Raw genomic sequence first — 23,378 nt, forward strand, 5'->3', positions numbered from 1 at the left:
AATAATTAATGTTCCGGGTGTAGAATGATTAAGAGTACACAAGCCCTTAAATTGTTATATTTTTTAAAAACATTTAAAGTGATTTAGTTAGCCCTTTTTGTCTTTTTTGTTTTTGTTATTTTTTCTTCCATATTTTTTATTATTATTATTTATTAATATTTAATACTCTATCTGTATTTGCTTTTGTTTGCTTTCCTTGGAGTTGAAAGTGCCTTGACTTTTTTGTGAATTATAAATGTATGTTGTTGTTCAATAAAATTAAAAACAACTAATGTTCCGGGTGCAGGAATCCCACTAAAGAAAAACATTTCCTGATTAATTTGTTTTATTGTTGATATACACATCAAATTAAACGCAGATTTACCATAAACAGTGCCAGTGTTTATATTACGTCGTTTTCGTCTCTTCGGACTCCATAAAGATGTAAGTAAATATGTTTTTGTTTGAGGCCACCCGTCGATGTCTGATGACGTAAATTGTAGGCGTCCAATTCTCGTCTTTTGTGTTTATCTTCTGCTCCTCTCAGTTGTTTCGTCAATGGATGATCCGTGTAAGAATACTACTTCTACTTAGTGTGTGGACATGGGCAAGAAAACATCCTAAATGTTAGTTGTGTGTGTGAAAAATCAAAAATGAACAAAGGGTGGCTGGAGCTAGAGAGCGACCCAGGTAAGATTTTTTTCGATATTGTTTTATCAGATATTAGTACACACGTCAATTTAAACTCTGTCCCATAACAACAACCGTTAATCAAGACCAAATCATTGCGCAAATAATTTTGTTCTTAAGAATGCATATCTGCTACCTTTCTTTGACGTGCTATGGATCATGCACATTCACAATGCGACATTGTCTTCTATTAAAATATAAATATGAATACAACTGATTTTATGCTACCTCAACCGTAATAAAATATTGCTATCTATTTTATTACACCCGTTTACAGGATTGTTCTCTTTGCTGGTTGAAGATTTTGGTGAGTAGTTATTTTTTGTACCTTATGAGAATAGGCACAATTGGCGCCTGTTCTTGCAAAGGTAAAACATTATTTCTTGCAGGTATCAAAGGTGTGCAGGTGGAAGAAATATACGACCTTCAAAGCAAGTGTCAAAGGTACTGCTAACACATCTGCTGAGAAAAATTTGCAATAGTTGAAAACTTTCTGACAGGTGGGATTTATGTCCAAAGGAACGTAAAAAATAGGGTGATAGTGGTGCAATACCAGCAAAACCCCCCAACAAATATCGGTTCATATTGATTTGAGCTCAGACACAAGCAGTCCTGCCGCGTGTTTACTTGTTCAAAGCTGGACAGCCATCCATCCATCCATCCATTTGCTACCGCTTGTCCCGTTCGGGGTCGCGAGGGGGTGCTGGAGCCTATCTCAGCTGCTTCGGGCGAAAGGCGGGGTCGTCGTCGGCAATCACTCGAAACGAGTATGATTGTCCTCCTGTTGGTGGTATTGCCTTCAGGAGAACGCCTGTGCGTGGAAACTTTTAAAGTGGGGAGACTGGTGCACAGACAGCCACCACACTGTCCTTGGCAAAGAGAAGGCCAGGGTCCAATGGCATGGAGACCAAGGCAGTTGGGGGCCCATCTTTGCTGCAGCTTTCTTCCGCCTTCGTGACCGTTGTGGAGCTTCTATGCAACCATCATCTGCCCATTCTGCTGTTGAGGTCTTTTTCGACTAGGGAGATGCGCAGACTCAAACGTCACTTCTTCACTGTGGGGAGCTGTATCCGGTGGAAAGGGAAACCCAGGATGACCGGCACCTCCTCACAGCTGCAGGAGGCTGCCGGAGCTCCGGTCTGTCGGAGGACCGCCTATGGTGCGCCTACCAGCACTTGCTTTTCTCTCAGGGTGTGCTCCCCTAGCCTTTTGTCTTCCCAGACTAACCCACAAGGCAGCAGGGCAGTGGTTGGGTGATGCCAGGGCGTGTACACAATGTGGGCCTGCGCATCACACCTCTGGGGACCACTGCAGCTCCGAGATCCCCTGCCACGTTTGCCTTGGGCCGCGGGGCCCTAGTTACTGTGTGTGGTACACCTCGGACAAGTCGCCACCTCATCACAGGGCCAACACAGATAGACAGACAACATTCACACTCACATTCACACACTAGGGCCAATTTAGTGTTGCCAATCAACCTATCCCCAGGTGCATGTCTTTGGAGGTGGGAGGAAGCCGGAGTACCCGGAGGGAACCCACGCAGTCACGGGACAGTCAGTTAACATCTAAATGTCCGAAGATTGGTATTTTCTTGTCTTTTAGGCAATTTACAAAAGGTAAACATGGTAGACTACAGGCTTCTCGGAGCTAGAAGCTACACACCAGCTAAGCACACAATAACACATTAGCTAGACCAGTGTTTTTCAACCTTTTTTGAGCCAAGGCACATTTTTTGCGTAGAAAAATCTGGAGGCACACCGCCAGCAGAAATCATTAAAAAAACGAAACTTAGTTGACAGTAAAAAGTTGTTGTCGCAATTGTTGGGTATGACTTTAAACCATAACCAATCTTGCATCAATATAGCTCTTGTCTAAAAGTAGGTGTACTGTCACGATCTGTCACACCACACCATTTGTATTTGGAGTTTTTTTGCTGTTTTCCTGTGTGTAGTGTTTTAGTTTTGGTCTTGCGCTCCTATTTTGGTGGCTTTTTCTCTTTTTTTGGTATTTTCCTGTAGCAGTTTCATGTCTTCCTTTGAGCGATATTTCCCGCATCTACTTTGTTTTAGCATTTAAGAATATTTCAGTTGTTTTTATCGTTCTTTGTGGGAACATTGTTCATTGTCATGTCATGTTCAGATGTACATTGTAGACGCCGTCTTTGCTCCACAGTAAGTTTTTGCTGTCGTCTAACATTCTGTTTTTGTTTACTTTGTAGCCAGTTAGGTTTTAGTTTCGTTCTGCATAGTCTTCCCTAAGCTTCAATGCCTTTTCTTAGGAGCACTCACCTTTTGTTTGTTTTTGGTTTAAGCATTAGACACCTTTTTACCTCCACGCTGCCTACCGCTGTTCCCGACATCTACAAAGCAATTAGCTATCGGCTGCCACCTACTGATACGGAAGAGTATAACACGGTTATTCTGCCGAGCTCTAGACAGCACCGACACTCAACGACAACACATCATCTGCAGACTATAATTACTGGTTTGCAAAAAATATTTTTAGCCCAAATAAAAACCCCGTTTCCATATGAGTTGGGAAATTGTGTTAGATGTAAATACAAACGGAATACAATGATTTGCAAATCCTTTTCAACCCATATTCAATTGAATATGCTACAAAGACAACATATTTGATGTTCAAACTGATAAACATTTTTTTTTGGCAAATAATCATTAACTTTAGAATTTGATGCCAGCAACACGTGACAAAGAAGTTGGGAAAGGTGGCAATAAATACTGAGAAAGTTGAGGAATGCTCATCAAACACTTATTTGGAACATCCCACAGGTGAACAGACAAATTGGGAACAGGTGGGTGCCATGATTGGGTATAAAAGTAGATTCCATGAAATGCTCAGTCATTCACAAACAAGGATGGGGTGAGGGTCACCACTTTGTCAACAAATGCGTGAGCAAATTGTTGAACAGTTTAAGAAAAACCTTTCTCAACCAGCTATTGCAAGGAATTTAGGGATTTCACCATATACGGTCCATAATATCATCAAAGGGTTCAGAGCATCTGGAGAAATCACTGCATGTAAGCAGCTAAGCCTGTGACCTTCGATCCCTCAGGCTGTACTGCATCAACAAGCGACATCAGTGTGTAAAGGATATCACCAAATGGGCTCAGGAACACTTCAGAAACCCACTGTCAGTAACTACAGTTGGTCGCTACATCTGTAAGTGCAAGTTAAAACTCTCCTATGCAAGGCGAAAACCGTTTATCAACAACACCCAGAAACGCCGTCGGCTTCGCTGGGCCTGAGCTCATCTAAGATGGACTGATACAAAGTGGAAAAGTGTTCTGTGGTCTGACGAGTCCACGTTTCAAATTGTTTTTGGAAACTGTGGACGTCGTGTCCTCCGGACCAAAGAGGAAAAGAACCATTCGGATTGTTATAGGCGCAAAGTTGAAAAGCCAGCATCTGTGATGGTATGGGGGTGTATTAGTGCCCAAGACATGGGTAACTTACACATCTGTGAAGGCGTCATTAATGCTAAAAGGTACATACAGGTTTTGGAGCAACATATGTTGCCATCCAAGCAACGTTACCATGGACGCCCCTGCTTATTTCAGCAAGACAATGCCAAGCCACGTGTTACATCAACGTGGCTTAATAGTAAAAGAGTGCGGGTACTAGACTGGCCTGCCTGTAGTCCAGACCTGTCTCCCATTGAAAATGTGTGATGCATTATGAAGCCTAAAATACCACAACGGAGACCCCCGGACTGTTGAACAACTTAAGCTGTACATCAAGCAAGAATGGGAAAGAATTCCATCTGAAAAGCTTCAAAAATTGGTCTCCTCAGTTCCCAAACATTTACTGAGTGTTGTTAAAAGGAAAGGCTATGTAACACAGTGGTGAACACGCCCTTTCCTAACTACTTTGGCACGTGTTGCAGCCATGAAATTCTAAGTTAATTATTATTTGCAAAAAAAAAAATTCTAGTTTATGAGTTTGAACATCAAATATCTTGTCTTTGTAGTGCATTCAATTGAATATGGGTTGAAAAGGATTTGCAAATCATTGTATTCCGTTTATATTTACATCCAACACAATTTCCCAACTCATATGGAAACGGGGTTTGTAGGTGAAATTAGATAATCTCCCACGGCACACCAACTGTATCTCATGGCACACTAGTGTGCCGTGGCACAGTGGTTGAAAAACACTGAGCTAGACATGCATAATAAGTTTCCTTAATTGAACGATATTGCAGTCTAAAATTCTACATTTGTCTATATAAACAAGTATCAAATAATTATCTTTGAAGATTACTTACACATACAGAGTTTTCAAGGCAGAAGCATATTAGAACGTATCCAGTAATAAACATGTCTGCATCATGCATGTCCGCATTTGTACCATGTTTCGTGCTGATATCAAATTGGCTTAATATCGATATTGGCCAATACTTAAAGCTCCAACATTGGTATCGTATCAGAAGTAAAAAATTTGTATTGCGACACCTCTAGTGGAAATAATACTGTAGATGCTCCAATTAAAGTCTTCTATAGTTGCCGAGTGCGTGTCTATAAAAGTATTTTATTAACCCCACAGAATGTAAGTGGGTTAATTTGAAGTTTTACTTGAAGCTTTATCTACCTCTGCATGCGCTTTAAAATACTGGTTGCGCTACACCACTTTCGGTGAGAACGTCATGTGTCTTCGCGTGTGCAGCATTGTTGTTTACTAAGAAAGTATCACATTCACCAAAGCCAGCTCAGAAGCTTGCTGTGATTGCTACATTTACTGTGTTGTACAATATACTTCATGATACATGACCATGTGGTCAAAGAGAGCTACAATTTCATGTCCATTTTCTCAGGCATTCCAAATAATTATTAAGGTGTAAACATTTTGTTATTTATGTATAATGAGTCTTCATAGTTTGGAAATAGCATTTGTTCTCTATATATCCCTGTTTCTAATTAAATATGATTAATTCCATTTTATTTAAAGTATACAAAAGTATGCACAATTGTATGAGGGGTTTTTGGGGACTTTATTCAGAATTACCTCTTACATACACTACAGAAATGCTCTCACATAAACAACTGAAATGTTTTTCTCTCACACACACTACTAAAACACTCTTATACACACGACTGAATTGTTTTGTTCTACACACACTACTGAAACACTCAGACATACAACTGAACTTTTTTTCCTCCCACACACACACTACTGAAACACTCTCATACACGCTACTGAAATGCTCTCATACACTTTACTAAAACGCTCTCATACACATTGCTGGAATTCTCTCACACACACTACTGAAATCCTCTTATGCACACTACTGAAATCCTCTTATGCACACTACTAAAATCCTCTAACACACTACTGAAATTCTCTCATACACACTACTGAAATCCTCTTATGCACACTACTAAAATCCTCTAACACACTACTGAAATTCTCTCATACACACTCCTGAAATCTTGTCAGTCAATCTTGTCTCCCTGCGTCACGCACATATTGCCGGGCAATCTTAATCGGCGGATTCGGCACAAACATTTTTGGGTGGCGGGCAGTCTTTATCTGTACGCACATATCCGGGTGGCAGGTATTAATTTTCGATTTATGATGACCAATGATGAGCAGCCAGGTTCCAGACATCCTTGGTCCTTCACTAAACCATTTTACTTACGATATATTATATGTATGAGAGAAATACATTTCAATAGTGTGTGTGAAAGGTTTTCAGTAGTGTGTATGACAGGATTTCAGTAGTGTGTATGAGACAAAACATTTTAGTAGTGTGTATGAGAGGATTTCAGTAGCGTGTATGAGAGGATTTCAGTAGTGCGTATGAGAGAAAAAAATTCAGTGTGTGTGTGAAAGCTTTTCAGTAGTGTGTATGAGAGAAAAACCTTTCAGTATTTTGTGTGAAAGGTTTTCAGTTTTGTGTGTGAAAGGTTTTCAGTAGTGTGTGTGAAAGGATTTCAGTAGTGTGTAGGAGAGAATTTCAGTAATGTGTATGAGACACAAATTTTTAGTAGTGTGTATGAGACGAACATTTTTAGTAGTGTATGAGATGATTTTAGTAGTGTGTGTAAGAGGATTTCAGAAGTGTGTGTGTGAGAGAATAATTGTTCAGTTTGTGAGAGCATTTCAGTAGTGTTTCTAAGAGGAAATTCTGTATAATGTCCCTAACGGCCCCCCATATAATAGCATCATTTTTATTTCCAGCCCAGTCTATGGCTTCATCTTCCTGTTCAAGTGGATTGAGGAGCGTCGATCCAGGAGGAAAGTTAACACTTTGGTTGATGAAACCTCTGTCATCGATGAAGAGATAGTTAACGATATGTTCTTTGCACATCAGGTAAAGCATCTAATATTTGCTGAAAGGCTACAGCAGGGGTCACCAACCGTTTTGAAACCAAGAGCTACTTCTTGGGTACTGATTAATGCGAAGGGCTACCAGTTTGATACACACTTAAATAAATTGCCAGAAATAGCCAATTTGCTCAATTTACCTTTAACTCTATGTTATTATTAATAATTAATGATATTTACACTTAATTGAACGGTTTAAAAGAGGAAAAAATACGAAAAAAATGACAATTAGATTTTTAAACATAGTTTATCTTCAATCTCGACTCTTTAAAATTCAAAATTCAACCGAAAAAAAGAAGAGAAAAACTTAAAAAAAGAATTTATGGAACATCATTAGTAATTTTTCCTGATTAAGATTAATTTTAGAATTTTGATGACATGTTTTAAATAGGTTAAAATCCAATCTACACTTTGTTAGAGTATATAACAAATTGGACCAAGCTATATTTCTAACAAAGACAAATCATTATTTCTTCTAGATTTTCCAGAACTAAAATTTTAAAAGAAACTCAAAAGACTTTGAAATAAGATTTACATTTTATTCTACAGATTTTCTAGATTTGCCAGAATATTTTTTTTGAATTTTAATCATAATACGTTTGAAGAAATATTTCACAAATATTCTTCGTCGAAAAAACAAAAAGCTAAAATGAAGAATTAAATTAAAATGTATTTATTATTCTTTACAATAAAAAAATAAAAAATTTACTTGAACATTGATTTAAATTGTCAGGAAAGAAAAGGAAGGAATTTAAAAGGTAAAAAGGTATATGTGTTTAAAAATCCTAAAATCATTTTTTAGGTTGTATTTTTTCTCTAAAATTGTCTTTCTGAAAGTTATAAGAAGCAAAGTAAAAAAAATAATGAATTTATTTAAACAAGTGAAGACCAAGTCTTTAAAATATTTTCTTGGATTTTCAAAATCTATTTGAGTTTTGTCTCTCTTAGAATTAAAAATGTCGGGCAAAGCGAGACCAGCTTGCTAGTAAATAAATAAAATTTAAAAAATAGAGGCAGCTCAATGGTAAGTGCTGCTATTTGAGCTATTTTTAGAACAGGCCGGCGGGCTACTCATCTAGTCCTTAAGGGCTACCTGGTGCCCGCGGGCACCGCGTTGGTGACCCCTGGGCTACAGCATCTTTTAGTGATGTGTAATATGTGAATGTTCTAATTTTTTTCTTCTTCCCTAGCTGATACCAAATTCATGCGCCACTCATGCCTTGCTGAGCGTGCTTCTGAACTGCAGCGGTGTGGAGCTGGGCAACACCCTCAGCCGCATGAAAGCTTTCACAAAAGGCTTCAGTCCGGAGGTAACATTTTTTAGACATAAGCAGTAACGTACATAGTTTCCCCACTGTGTCTTGTGTCATCAGAGTGTCATACTTTGTGATAATGCACTGTTTCCCACAGGACTGGAATGTATCTGAGGCATTCGTAGTTGTGGCGGTCAATGATGTCATAATGTTCAGGGTTCCCCCTACATGTAAATGATTGTGGTGCACTGCCACAATCATTTAAGATATAGGCCGCCACACCTTCTTTTTTTATTGTACATGAAAAACTTTTTTTTTTACATTAAAAAAAAAAATCAAGTACCGGTAATGTGAATAGATAAATAGATAGATAGTACTTTATTGATTCCTTCAGGAGAGTTCCCTCAGGAAAATTAAAAACGATGGATATACTGTAGTCTGTTATTCACATACTAATTACATTTGAAAAACATCTCAAATATCATAAAAAAATTGAGTTGACACCCGCTAAAATTAAGTAGAGAAAGTTGAAGAGAAAGGTATTTCAAGTTAATTAATGCATTTTTTCAAGCCTGTGAAGACCACCCGTATTTTTTTTTTACATTACTACCGACAATAACATCTAACTTAACGCTGTCTGCGTCTTAATTCGAACCTCCAGTTGGATGTGTCTGTGTGGGGAATGTGCATGTTGTCCCTTTGTGTGTGTGTGTAGTTTTTGTTGTGGTACTGTGGCTTCCTCCCACATTCCAAAAATTTGCATAATAGGTTAATTGGAGACTAAAGTGTGAATGATTGCTTGTCTTTTCTTGCCCTGCGATTGGCCATACCATTTTGGGTTAGCCTGTCAATGAGCTGGTCCATTGTATGTTAGAATTAAGCTAGCGGCATTAGAGCCAACATTCGTCCTGTATAATTGTATTGCTTTTTTTCAGTTCATTTCAAATTATATTATTAATTTATGGTGATTCCTACATGTATGTGCATATATGTCCTACAATACTTCCTTAGTGTGCTTAGTTTTAGTTGAGAATATCAATAAACCACCTGAAGTTATTTTTCATCTTTAAATCAAAGAACTGTTTACATATTTGGCAAACTAAATTGCAACATTCAGGGAGGGCAGAATATAGTGTAGCCTGTGTTCCCTTTTACAATGAGCAGCAAATATTGAAAAATACAGAAAAACAATATAATATAGGAAAAATATGTTATTAACAGTGTTGGGACTAACGCGTTACAAAGTAACGCGTTACTGTAACGCCGTTAGTTTCGGCGGTAACTAGTAATCTAACGCATTGTTTTTTATATTCAGTAACTCAGTTACCGTTACTACATGATGCGTTACTGCGTTATTTTACGTTACTTTTTATGTAGTATTGGCTTGAAACAGAAGATCTGAGTGTGTTTTGTGGCAGCACCATGGTGTCGTTCTTCTGAATCTCTTGTGTCACACGGAGGAGCTGCCGCGCTGTGTGTGTGTCTGAGTGCGGGAAGAAGAGGGAGGGGACTCGGGGAGGGGTGCGCGCAGCAGCATTCGTGAGGGAGGGGCGGAGACAGAGAGAACGAGAGAGTTGTTAACACGCATGCGTCGCCAAGCTCAGCTTTTTACAGATGGATTTATCAGATTTAATTTTTTATTATCTATAGCAGGGGTGTCAAAAGTGTGCCCCGGAGGCCATTTGCAGCCCACAGCTAATGTTTTAAAGGCCCACAGCACTGTCTAAAAATACTATTAAAATAAACAAAAACATAACAAAAGTGAAATAAAAAAGCTTAAAGGTTAAATGTAATTTATAAAAAGTTGCAATGTTGACTAATAAAACAAAGCTGTTTTTTTTTCTTTCAAACTGTCATTGCTCAAAACATAATATTGAATCAAAATCAATGTTATTATGAATTATAGTACACACACTGTGTCAATTCTCTCATATACTCTTTATTTCTAGACTTCTAGAGTGTTTGATTATCACATCGCTCTAAATGTATAAAAAATAAAATTCACAAACATAAAGAGGGATCCTAGTGGGCCAGGCCAATATTTCCTTATCTCTAAACTAAAACTGGGGAAATGTGTAGAGTGTTCTGGGCTTCAGACATGATTTTATTTCAGAATTCCTTGAGAGAAAAAACGCCTGGTTAGGCTTTGGTATGTAAAAATAAAGTTAAAGTACGTATTTCGTTTACAGCTATGTTGTTATTATGCTGTTTGTTACTTATGTATGTTATGTTGCAGCTATTTAAAATAGTTTTGTCAATTTGTTCTGGCCTGAAATAAGTTGGTCCTTTGAAACATATCTTTGTCTTTGTGTGTTGTATGTAGACCACATTGCTTAGCAGAGTTCAGTGATGCAAATGCATGTCAAGTTGATCAACACATTGTATTATTCTCCAGTGCAATAACAATACTGAATGAAGGCTAATAGGGCATTAATGGGAGCTTTAAAAAAAGAAGTAACTAAATAGTTACTTTTCACAGTAACGCATTACTTTTTGGTGTAAGTAACTGAGTTAGTAACTGAGTTACTTTTGAAATAAAGTAACTAGTAACTGTAACTAGTTACTGGTTTTCAGTAACTAACCCAACACTGGTTATTAATAACTAATAACATATTTGTTTTTAATTATATATAAGTTATTTAGCCTTCTTAAAGAAGATATATGCATCATTGCAAATCAAAATGATCATGATGTCATATATGATGATGTCATATTGACCATGCCCCCTCCACGCCGCTAAACACGACTCCACCGCCACATATACAGTGGCAATCAAGGGAAAACCCTGGTGTTATTTGCATAATTTGCCATGACGCAAAACAGGATATAAAAGTATTGACTTAAGTGTGTTTGTTATCGTGCAGATGTAGATGCTTGTGCGTGTGTCTTATAACACACATTTAAAAAAACATTCATTATGTTTCCTCGGATCCGTGCAAGTGTGCACAGATTTTAAAGGTAAAGTACACGCCATTGTATGTCTGATATATTACTAAATCAATGAAGGGATGCGTTTATAATTAGAAATGGGTACCGACCTAATGGCACCAGTGCCGATAAAAACGGTTGCAACCAAACCGAAAAAACAAGTTGTCCCAGTGCTAAAGGAATCTACTCATTTAGTTTTTTTCACTGCTTTTATTATTTTATTATATAATGTGTTGTGCTTTAACATTGCTTCTTTTTTTTGTTTTTTTTTATCAATATTTACAGTGAATGACCAAACTAAGTGAAGAGAAAAAAGAAACAAATAAATAAAGGGAAAACAACAATTTGTAGGATACATACACGGAAAATCTTTTGAATCTTTTGAAAGTACTGATTTGGTGCTAGTATTAGTGAAAACGCAAACGATACCCATCCCTAATTGTAATGGGTGCCCAGGTTAGCTGTGGTATGTGCATCTGAGATGTTTTAAAGGGGTCATATAATGATATTTTATTTCTACATTTAAAACACTTCATCGTGGTCTACATAACAGGTAATGGTGGTTATTTTGAATTTGTTTTGCATATATTATGTTTTACAGACTGTTTTCCAGTGGGTTTTTTTGTGGGGGGTCTTATTTACGTGGCTCCACTTCGAATGCGTATTCTCCCCACCATATTTTTTGTAGTTTTAGCACTTCCAAAGCGAGTCTACTGACGCATTAGGTTAGAACTATACGCTACTTTGTATTAGAAATGGCAGTAGCGAAGAATGCATGTCCATGTACGAACTAGTCTACCCCACAACAAAAGAATAGAGGAAAAAAAAAAGGATCTTATTGACTACAGCGGCGGACTACAATAGCGGACCGGCACAAAGCCCTTTGGGTAAATTTATACTATATATGGATAATCCACTGACGTCACCAATGGGAACAACGTCACCAAACGGGCAGATTCTAAACGGCTCGTTTCCCAGAAGTATGAAAAAAGGCAAGATTGTTTTATAAATATCTCCACAATGTCTCCACGGTTTGAGGCAAATACACAACAGCAGGTACCAATAGGTAAGAAAAGTTGGTTTTGCATTATAGAGCCCAGAGTCGTGTATAAAGTGTCTGGCCAACTAAACAACAGGCGTCATGACTTCTACCAAGGATGTGTGCGGCTGTGCCCGGGTGCATGCAACTGCTGTTCTTTTGTTAGTTTTCATTAGTTTTTCTGATGAAATAAACCAAAATAATATGTCTCCTGGTATATGTAGTTTTAAACATACTCCAGCTCATAAACGTACAATATGCTTACATTTCGTGAAAGTATAATTTTGTGGCCATATTTGATGCACTCTGCTGTTACATTCCTGCAGCGTTTAGTGACCATCAGGCACTTAAACACGCACCCGGCGCAATAAACGTAAAAAAATACACAGAACGACCAAAAAAATTACTTACTACCCTCATTTTGCCAAAATCTTTATTAGATTTGGACCAACAATCATGTATGTCAAATGTGGTGGCTGCCTCCAAAGTATTTGTAATCACTGTATGTATCACTTATTTTGTATTATTCTAACTGATCTTTCTTTTTTGTAACATGGTAAGTGAATAGGTTTACTTTTGTAGTTAATTCCCCATATTTCTGCACAATAAATCAGATATGGTAACACTGATGAGCAGTAGAGCATATGGTGTGATTTTTGGTCCAGAACATATTTTGCTTTATTCATTATTAATGTATTTCTTGCCACATTATGTTGTTTATTTGATTACAGTTCATTTTCTCATCTATTATTACACCCAAAATGTGGTTTACTTTACTCTTTCTCCGTCTATTTGTATTTGTGTTTGAATATCTCTTCCACTGTTACCGAATAGCATTATTTTAGTTTCACTGAGATACAAAGAGTCTATTTTTGTCAAACCGTCTCTTAAATGCATTAACTTCTGATATTACTCTTTGTATTAGCTTTTGTGTGTTCTTCCCTAAACAAAACGCAGACGCTGTGTTGTGTGTTTACATCGCACAAGACATTGGAGTTGGGCTCTCTAATGTGGACGTCGAACCTTCACTTACCATACTTGTCTTCTTTCTGGGTTGTGGGGAAAGCGATGTAAAATCTTTCCACAATTCACGTGGGTGGAGCTGCCCCTATGCTGCACAACAATACATTTTACCAGCCAAAAAACTAACAAGGAAGCACCGCAAAAATCTTAAGTGCAAGGCAGCTGTAAATGAAATCTATTGCTATAAGATAAGTATGTAAGACTTGGCTCCCATATTTGTACCCGACTGATAGTTTATTGTAAGATGTGTAGAGAAACCTGTTTACAAAGTCGTCCTAAATGAAGTGATAGGCGTATAAACTAGGATTAGGGGTAGTATCATGTTCAGTAGAAAAGAGGTTTTTGGACTTGAAAACTGAAGAAAAAAAAAAAGATTTGTTTGTTTAGTGCTCACAAACAGGCCCAAACAAAACATATTACTGTTCGAACATCATTAAAAAGTGACTTTTACACTTTAGGGGACCTGTAAAGGCCTACTGAAATGAAATTTCTTTATTTAAACGGGGATAGCAGATCCATTCTATGTGTCATACTTGATCATTTCGCGATATTGCCATATTTTTGCTGAAAGGATTTAGTAGAGAACATCGACGATAAAGTTCGCAACTTTTGGTCGCTGATAAAAAAAGCCTTGCCTGTACCGGAAGTAGCGTGACGTCACAGGTTGAAAGGCTCCTCACATTCCCCCATTGTTTACACCAGCAGCGAGAGCGATTCGGACCGAAAAAGCGACGATTACCCCATTAATTTGAGCCAGGATGAAAGATTCGTGGATGAGGTACGTGAGAGTGAAGGACTATAGTGCAGTGCAGGACGCATCTTTTTTCGCTCTGACCGTAACTTAGGTACAAGCTGGCTCATTGGATTCCACACTCTCTCCTTTTTCTATTGTGGATCACGGATTTGTATTTTAAACCACCTCGGATACTATATCCTCTTGAAAATGAGAGTCGAGAACGCGAAATGGACATTCACAGTGACTTTTATCTACACGACAATACATCGGCAAAGCACTTTAGCTACGGAGCTAACGTGATAGCATCAGGCTTAACTGCAGATAGAAACAAAAGAAATAAACCCCTGACTGGAAGGATAGACAGAAAATCAACAATACTATTAAACCATGGACCTGTAACTACACGGTTAATGCTTTCCAGCCTGGCGAAGCTTAACAATGCTGTTGCTAACGACGCCATTGAAGCTAATTTAGCAACGGGACCTCACAGAGCTATGCTAAAAACATTAGCTATCCACCTACGCCAGCAAGCCCTCATCTGCTCATCAACACCCGTGCCAGCGATCAATGGAGCGACGAAGGACTTCACCCGATCGTCAATGCGGTCGGCGGCTAGCGTCGGATAGCGCATCTGCTATCCAAGTCAAAGTCCTCCTGGTTGTGTTGCTGCAGCCAGCCGCTAATACACCGATCCAACCTACAGCTTTCTGCTTTGCAGTCTTCATTGTTCATTAAACAAATTGCAAAAGATTCACCAACACAGATGTCCAGAATACTGTGGAATTTTGCGATGAAAACCGAGCTTTTTGTATTGGATACAATGTGTCCGAATACTTCCGTTTCAACGATTGACGTCACGCGCATACGTCATCATACATAGACGTTTTCAACTGGAAGTTTCGCGGGAAATTTAAAATTGCACTTTATAAGTTAACCCAGCCGTATTGGCATGTGTTGCAATGTTAAGATTTCATCATTGATATATAAACTATCAGACTGCGTGGTCGGTAGTAGTGGGTTTCAGTAGGCCTTTAACTTGAAAATACAATGTGTTTTTCAGAGTAAAGGTTATGCAATTGGAAATGCCCCAGAGCTGGCCAGAGCACACAACAGCCATGCTAGGTATGTTACTGCTACGTTTTCCTGCTTCCTTGTGTTGGAATCGCTTCAGTTTTCTCTGTGTGTTTCTATGGAGACCGGAGCCTCGCCACCTGCCCGAGAAACAGAATGGGATCAGTGCCGTGCGAACCATGGAGGCTTTCCACTTTGTCAGCTATGTGCCCATCAAAGATCGCCTCTTTGAGCTCGATGGCCTTAAGGCTTACCCGATTGACCATGGTGAGATTAGAAGGCCCCCCCAACATGCATTTGTTGACCAGTTGGCAGCATTTTGGCTCATTGGATGCTTAAAATAAGTAATAGAATTGATTGACAATTATGTTGTTTAATTTTAGGGCCGTGGGGAGAGGAAGAGGAATGGACGGATAAAGCTCGGCGGGTCATCATGGAGAGGATCGGCCTGGCCACTGCTGGGTGAGTGTCAAAGAGTCCCTACTAATATCTTCTTCTCAGCTTCTCACTCAGGATTATTTTGTTCTTGTTCTTGTTCTCAGTGAGCCGTATCACGACATCCGCTTCAACTTAATGGCAGTGGTGCCGGATCGCAGGATGAAATACGAGTCCAAACTGGGGGTTTTAAAGAAGAACCGACAGACTATTCTGGAGGGTCTGCAGAAGGTCAGGCTGTGCAATTAGCTGAGAGGATTTTTACGTAGGGTTTATCTTTCTATTCATTCTTTGACAACATTTTCTATTGACTCCCATTTTTGTGTGTTGAATTTGTGTCTCCTGGTTGCAAACAACACAAAGTGGGCCCACAGCTCAGTTATGTTGGCACATTCTACAAATGGAATTACTATAGAGAACAAAAAGGCGTACTGTTGTGCTTGTAACCCGAAAGCAAGACAACTTGAAATCTCTTTGACACACAAATGTGTGCGCCACTTGTTCAACCAAAGAGCAGAATAATCTTTTTACATAAAGCGACTAAAAATGGCGGTCACAACAAACCCCCACCTTTTGGGTAAAACTCTTGACGGTCACTTAAAGGGGCCACACCGAAACACTCACTCTTAGTTGCATATATGAATGGTAAACAAGAACAACATTGTTATGTGCACACTAGAACAATGGCAATGAATAATGATGACAAAGTCAAGTAAACAGGTGTGATAAGTTGTGCCCTTAAAGCAACCGCTACACACGTCCCCCCAGAATTCGCCATCACAAAAAACAAAACAGTCAATGGACAGGGGCACGGAAGGTCCGACCAGACCGGGTGCGCCGGACTGGTACAAATGGCGGGGAGTCTGCAGGGGGAACCGACAGGGAATCTGCCCTGTCGGAGGTCCCGGGGGCCCGCAGAGAAAGATGCAAAACATTATAATGGGGCGCAGGCAGAGCGGGCCTGACGACCCCGGCGCGGGGGTACCGCCATGGTAACTGGCTGACTAAGATCCAAGTGGGCCGCTTTAAGCCGGTCCACCGTGCTATGTGCAGCTGCGTGAAGATGGTAGAGGCCCGACCAGGTCCACGTTGACATGGTCAAAACGGCGTTCCGGAACCGTAAACGGTGCCAGTGGAGCCCTGGTGTGGCAGTGCACTTTTGAGCGCTGGCATGCCACACATGTGTCAGCCCAGTTTCTGACGTCCTTCTTCAGTCCATGCGAGGCTAATTTTGCAGCTACCAGCCGCTGGGAAGGTTTCCTTCCAGGGTGGGAAAGGCTGTGGATCGAGTCAAACACCCGCCGCATCCAAAAGGCAGGCACAAGGGGCCGTGGCCGACCTGTTGAGATGTCACAAAGGAGCGCAATATGTGTGTCCTCAAATAGAATCTCAGACAACTGTAGCCCTGGGGCTGCAGCCTTCAGAGCTCGGATGCCCGGGTTGTTGGTTTGGTCAACTGCCATCTGTGCAAAATCAAGCCCCACATGGACAGCGCCCGTGATGGCTCGGGAGAGGCATTCAGCAACGACATTGTTCTTACCAGCAAGATGCTGGATGTCCGTCGTATACTCGGAGACGTAGGAGAGGTGCCTCTGTTGCCGAGCCAACCACGGTTCGGCCGTCTTGGCCATCGCTAAAGTGAGGGGTTTGTGGTCCACAAAAGCTGGGAAATGCCTTCTTTCTAGCAGCAAACGAAAATGGCGTATGGCCAGATAGAGGCCAAGGAGTTCACGGTCAAATATGCTATATTTCCGCTCGTAGGGGCGCAACTGCCTGCTAAAGAAAGCCAAAGGTTGCCAAGTGCCACCCACCCACTGCTCATGCACTGCACCTACAGCATAGTCTGAAGCGTCCATGGTGATTGTAATTGGAGCATCAGGTAATGGGTGCGCCAGCAGAGTAGCGTTCGCTAGAGCAGAATTGACTCCCACAAAAGCACTTTGCTGCGCGTCAGACCAGTCCACCATGTGCTTGGGAGCAGCCCCTTTAAGAGCATCATACAGCGGCCGCATGAGGTCAGCGGCCCGGAGGATTAAACGATGGTAAAAATTTACCATGCCAAGGAACTCCTGAAGTGCCTTAACCGTGAGCAGGTGGGGGAAGTTTGCGATGGCAACAACCTTCGCTAGAATGGGAACTGCCCTGCACTTCGTGACGCAATGTCCAAGGAAGTCGATTACAGACAACCCGAACTGGCACTTCGCCAGGTTAATAATGAGCCCTGAGGTGGGTCATATGCTCGGCCTGAGAGGTGCTCGCTACAAGGTTGTCGTCCAAGTAGACAAACCGAAATGGCAAGTCACGTAAAACAGAGTCCATCAGCCGCTGGAAACTCTGTGAGGCGCTTTTAAGGCCAAGAGGCATCCGTAAAAATTTGAACAGGCCCATTGGGGGGATGACCGCTGTCTTTGGGATATCAGAGGGGTGGACCAGCAGTGCCGACACTCATGGCCACTGCTGAGTGCCGGCCCTGGCGTTTCCCGGCGGCGGTCCACTGAAACTGCATGGGGGACGGCACCGCTTGGCTTTGGTTCCGAACCTTGCATGGAAAAAACAAAGTCCAGAATCCAGTTGGCGCCTGGGGGGGCGCAGCAGCAGCAGCGAGAGTGGAAGTATCTGCCATGGGCCTTTCATCCCCAGCCGGAAAGAATGCAGCCACATAGGTCGGTTGGCAGGCTAAAAAGAACTTATCTGCTTCAGCAGCGAGTTCGCGGCAGTCTGAGATGGCAGTGTTGGCTAAAGCAGCATGCATCTGAGAGGGCAGGAGTTTCAGGAAAAGCTGCACGAAGAGGAAACCAGGCCTGTGCTCACTTAAGAGGTCGCGCATTTCGTCCATAAGTTCAAAATGCGGCTAGTTTTCTCCGCATCGGAAAGTTTGAATGTCTTTAAGAGGTGAGCCTTCAACTTGAGATACTTGTTCACATCCGGTGGACGCGTAAGGATGCTACCCACTCTCGTCGTCGTTGCACTCCTGAGGAAGGAAATTACATAATAAAACTTTGTGTCGTCCTCAGTGATACCACGCAGCGCGAACTGTGCTTCGGCATGGGCAAACCATGCAGTCCCGGAAGATTCCCAGAACTCAGGCAGCTTCAGTAAAACTGCATTCGCCGTCATGGTCGATAATATTCACTGAATGCGTTCAGTGAAATGTTGGGGTCACCAGTGTTGCGCTTGTAACGCGAAAGCAAGACAACTTGAAATATCTTTGACACACAAACGTGTGCTCCGTTTATTCAACCAAAGAGCAGAATGATCTTTTTACATAAAGCGACTCAAAATGGCGGTCACAACAAACCCCCCACCTTTGGATAAAACTCTTGATGATCGCTAAAAGGGACCGCACCGAATTACTCACTCTTAGCTGCATATATGAATTGTAAACAAGAACAACATTGTTATGTGCGCAATAGAACAATGGCAGTGAGTAATGACGACAAAGTCAAGTAAACAGGTGTGGTGAATTATGTCCTTAAAGCAACCGCTACAGTACCATTAAAAAGTTGAAATTGCGATACCAATAAATAGGGGTCTCCAAATACAACTTTTTAACTTTTGATAAGATACCAATATTGTAGCCTTAAGTATTGGCCGATACCATTATTGAGCCAATATGATATCAGCAGAAATCATACATACTTTTTTTATTTTGTAGTGTGGAATGTTAAATACGGCTCAATGAAGTGAAATGGAACAGAGAACAATGGTAGGTATGAAAAACATGAACCTATTTATTATTAACCGTCCATTATTTAAGTTGGAGTAGAGTGCTAATTGTTTTTTGATTACACATAATGGCCACAGTAATTCATTAGGTTGAGTGATGTGGACACGTTTGTTACTGGACACTTACTAATACGCTTTTGCCTTGGAGTCTTTGCATGTGTAAGTAATATGCAATTATAATTATTTGATTCTTGTTTATATTGACAAATGTGCTGTTTTGTTCAATGAAGGATACGTATTACGTATGTCTAGCTTGTGTGCTATTGTGTGCCTAGATGTTGTGTAGCTGCAAGCGCCTAGTAGCCTAAAGCCTACCATGTTTACCTTTTGTAAATGACTTGATTAATATAGAAGAAAATACCAACCTTGTGTGCTTATTGGAGGACTTTTAGATGTTAACTGACTGTCCAGCTCTGCACAAGTAAACACGCTGCAGGCCTGTTTATATTGGAGATTTCCGATGCATTTTTTTTTCTGATTACAGACGGGTATCAATATGGTTCCTTTCTTTGAATATCAGTGCTTTCTGTACATTTATTCATGTGTAGTATTTGTTATAATGTGTCCATCCCAAGTTATGCAAATCAGAGGATGACATCATTACAATTGAAAATAAGTTTTTTTTAAATCTGCAGATGATCCGACTCACCCAGTCTGAACTTGCCCATGATAAGAAGCATGATTCGTCCACGCCGGACGGCAACACCACTTCACTGAAGAAAGAGGCCGATGTGGAGCCAGTTATATCCCAAGGCACCGGACCTGCTTCCTCTGGTGCCTATTCTTCTATTTTTGTGAATAGTTCATGATGTTACACTGATGGATTTACTATACATCTGCTGCTTTTAGACATGGCGGATGAGTCAAGAGGTCAAACTAAAGACGCCCCTTCAGGAAATGCTAAGGTCATTGGGAAAGCACCCGGAGGAGCATCACAGCAAGTCGCCAACCGTCTGCCTGCCTTCCTCGACAACCACAATTACGCCAAGTCCCCAATGCAGGTAGGGGGAGGGGAGTTCATGGCTTTTCAATCATATGTGCCATCACCTGCTAGTATGAAATGATTGAGAACTAGCACAAGGGACCCTAAACGTTTTGACTTGGGGGCCACATTTTGTTAAAATGATGTATTTGTGCAGGTGTATATACCAATACATATACATATGTGTGTGTGTGTGTGTGTGTATATACATATATGTGTGTGAGTGTACGCATGTGTGTGCTAAGTATTTATTTATATACTTAATATAAATGTATGTGTGTGTGTGTGCGGGTGCGAGTGCGAGTGCGAGTGCGTGTGCGTGTGCGTGTGTGTGTGTGTGCATGTGTGTGTGTGTGTGTGTGTGTGTGTGTGTGTGTGTGTGTGCATGTGTGTGTGTGTGTGTGTGTGTGTGTGTGTGTGTGTGTGTGTGTGTGTGTGTGTATGTAAATGTGTTTGTATGTATGTAAATGTGAATGTGTACATGGATGAATACATGTATTGATATGTATATGTAAATGTGTGTATATATATACACATTTGTATATATTTATATGTATTTATACACTGTATGTATGTATATATGCATATTCATATATGTATATATACGTATGTGTATGTACACATATGTATATGCGTGTATATGTATATATGTGCATGAACATATATGTGTGTATTTGTAAATGTGTACATATATGTATGTATATGTGTATATATGTGTTTAATACAATACATTTCAATGCGTTTTCTTTATTTTCATGACTATTTACATTATAGATTGTCACTGAAGGCATCAAAACTATGACACTTGTGAAGTGAAAACCATTTCAGGTGACTACCTCTTGAAGCTCATCGAGAGAATGCCAAGAGTGTGCAAAGCAGTAATCAGAGCAAAGGGTGGCTATTTTAAAGCAACTACAATGTAAATCATGTTTTCAGTTATTTCACCTTTTTTGTTAAGTACATAACTCCACATGTGTTCATTCATAGATTTGATGCCTTCAGTGACAATCTACAATGTAAATAGTAGGGGTGTAACGGTACACAAAAATTTCGGTTCGGTACGTACCTCGGTTTAGAGGTCACGGTTCGGTTCATTTTCGGTACAGTGAGAAAACAACAAAATACACATTTTTTGGTTATTTATTTACCAAATTTGTAAACAATGGCTTTATCCTTTTAACATTGGGAACATAATAATTCTGCCCACGTTAATCAACATTAAACTGCCTCAAGTTGTTGCTCAGATTAAATAAAATGACAAAACTTTTCTTCTACATATAAAAAGTGCAACATTAAACAGTTTCAAGTCAACTCATCATGCTTAATTTATTACAGCATTTTGGAAGCCTGTAGTTTATTTTTATTATGTAAATGTTATATTTTTATCAACATGTGGTGGCAGGGACCCTGCCATTCAAAACTAGGCTGCTCCATTACTAATGATTAATGTAACTATAGCTGAAAAAATAGTACAATAGCAATAGGAGAGACTATTCATCCCTGAACACCATGGAGTTCATGTAAGCTTTATGATGCAGTTACATTATTATATCAACTATCAGAGACAGAAACTCTTCATTTAACATAATGTCCTTTTTTGCTGCTTCAACACCGCTCAATCAACACAGAAAAAGGTCAAGTGAAATAACAGACAGACAGGGCTTTGCTGTCCGTAACACACTTGCTTGCTTATGGTTGTCCATCGAGTCCAATGACGACATCCACTTCTATCGGTGAGTTTGTTGGTGGCTGAATAGCCCTATCCTGGATAAACAAACCCTACTGCAGGTAGGGCATGTAAATGTGGTGGTGGTGGTAGAAACGGCAAACGTAGGTGTATTCCTCCTGAGTCTTCTCTCTTGTCTCCTGGCTGTCCTATCCTCCTCCAGCAGGCGGGTGCCATCCTGGCACAGCTGACGCCAGGTGTTACGATCAGCAGTCACACCCTCCAGGGCTTCAGGTCTGATTTTACACTTCCTTAGTGCAGTCTTCAGCTGGTCTTTATATCGTTTCTTCTGCCCTCCAGCAGAGCGACAACCATGGTGTAGCTGGCCGTATAACACTTTGCGAGGCAGGCGGTCTGAGGGCATCCTTACCACGTGGCCCAGCCATCGTAGTTGGTGCAGGGTGATCATGGCCTCAATACTCCTGCAGTTGGTTTTTGAGAGTATTTCAGAATAAGGCACACGATCACACCATGTGATCCCCAGAATGCGCTGAAGGCAGCGTATGTGGAACTGCTCTAGGGCCTTGATGTGGCGGCTGTAGGTTACCCAGGCTTCACAGCTGTAGAGGAGGGTAGTGAGGCAGATGGCTTGATAGACAGAGACCTTTGTGTGGAGATGGAGGTTCTTGTTTTGGAAGACCCGACGCCTGAGTCTCCCAAAAGCTGCCGCTGCCTGCTTGATCCTGTTCTGGACCTCACTATCAACAGTGTTGTCATCAGAAATAATGCTCCCCAGGTATCTGAAGGATGGAACGATTGCTATTTGTTCTCCAGAAACAGTGAACACAGGTGATGTAGATGGCTTGTTGGAGCTCCACCGGCAAACTACTTCCGTCTTGCTGGTGTTGACGGTCAGTCCCATCCTGCTGTACGCTCTCACCGCAGCCGCAAGAACAGACTGGAGGTCTTGTGGGCTGTGAGATACAAGAACACAGTCATCTGCGTACTGCATCTCAACAATTCTCTCCCTCTGCAGTTTGGTGGTAGCCTGAAGCCTCCTGATATCAAAGAGGTTGCCATCTCGACGAAAGTCCACTGTCACAACGCTGCTGTCCTCAATCTCCTTGTGGAGAAGCTTGGTAACACATAGCAAGAAGATGTTAAAAAGCACTGGTGCTAGTACACACCCCTGCCTTACTCCTGTATGTACAGGTAAGGGGGCAGACTCTTGACCTCCTATGGTCACTCGAGCAGTCATTCCATCATGAAACTGACGGAGGATGTTAACGAACTTAATGGGACAGCCAAACTTGAGGAGGACTTCCCATAGAAGTTCTCTCTGAACAGTGTCAAAGGCTTTGGAGAGGTCGACAAAGGCCATGAATAGGTCCTGATGTTGTTCCCTACATTTTTCCTGCAGCTGTCTAGCTGTGAAAATCATGTCCACTGTGCTCCTATTCTTTCTAAACCCGCACTGTGATTCAGGCAGTATCGACTCAGTGATG

The 23,378-nt window shown here is 40.8% G+C and overlaps 1 protein-coding gene across 1 annotated transcript in view; it reads left to right on the top strand.

Moving 5' to 3' along the window:
• The first annotated feature begins 461 nt into the window (after positions 1-461).
• Positions 462-23,378, top strand: part of LOC133652995 (ubiquitin carboxyl-terminal hydrolase BAP1-like) — a 37,447-nt gene continuing 14,530 nt past the window's right edge. Inside the window, exons 1-11 of the mRNA XM_062051974.1 lie at positions 462-669; positions 947-976; positions 1,059-1,113; positions 6,868-7,000; positions 8,205-8,324; positions 15,054-15,115; positions 15,189-15,331; positions 15,448-15,526; positions 15,607-15,730; positions 19,861-19,999; positions 20,075-20,226. Coding sequence (XP_061907958.1) covers positions 633-669; positions 947-976; positions 1,059-1,113; positions 6,868-7,000; positions 8,205-8,324; positions 15,054-15,115; positions 15,189-15,331; positions 15,448-15,526; positions 15,607-15,730; positions 19,861-19,999; positions 20,075-20,226 — 1,074 coding nt within the window. The 5' untranslated portion in view covers positions 462-632. The remainder of the gene's footprint in view (positions 670-946; positions 977-1,058; positions 1,114-6,867; positions 7,001-8,204; positions 8,325-15,053; positions 15,116-15,188; positions 15,332-15,447; positions 15,527-15,606; positions 15,731-19,860; positions 20,000-20,074; positions 20,227-23,378) is intronic.

Source organism: Entelurus aequoreus, linkage group LG01 (genome assembly GCF_033978785.1).
Source record: "Entelurus aequoreus isolate RoL-2023_Sb linkage group LG01, RoL_Eaeq_v1.1, whole genome shotgun sequence".
NCBI classification, from domain to species: domain Eukaryota; kingdom Metazoa; phylum Chordata; class Actinopteri; order Syngnathiformes; family Syngnathidae; genus Entelurus; species Entelurus aequoreus.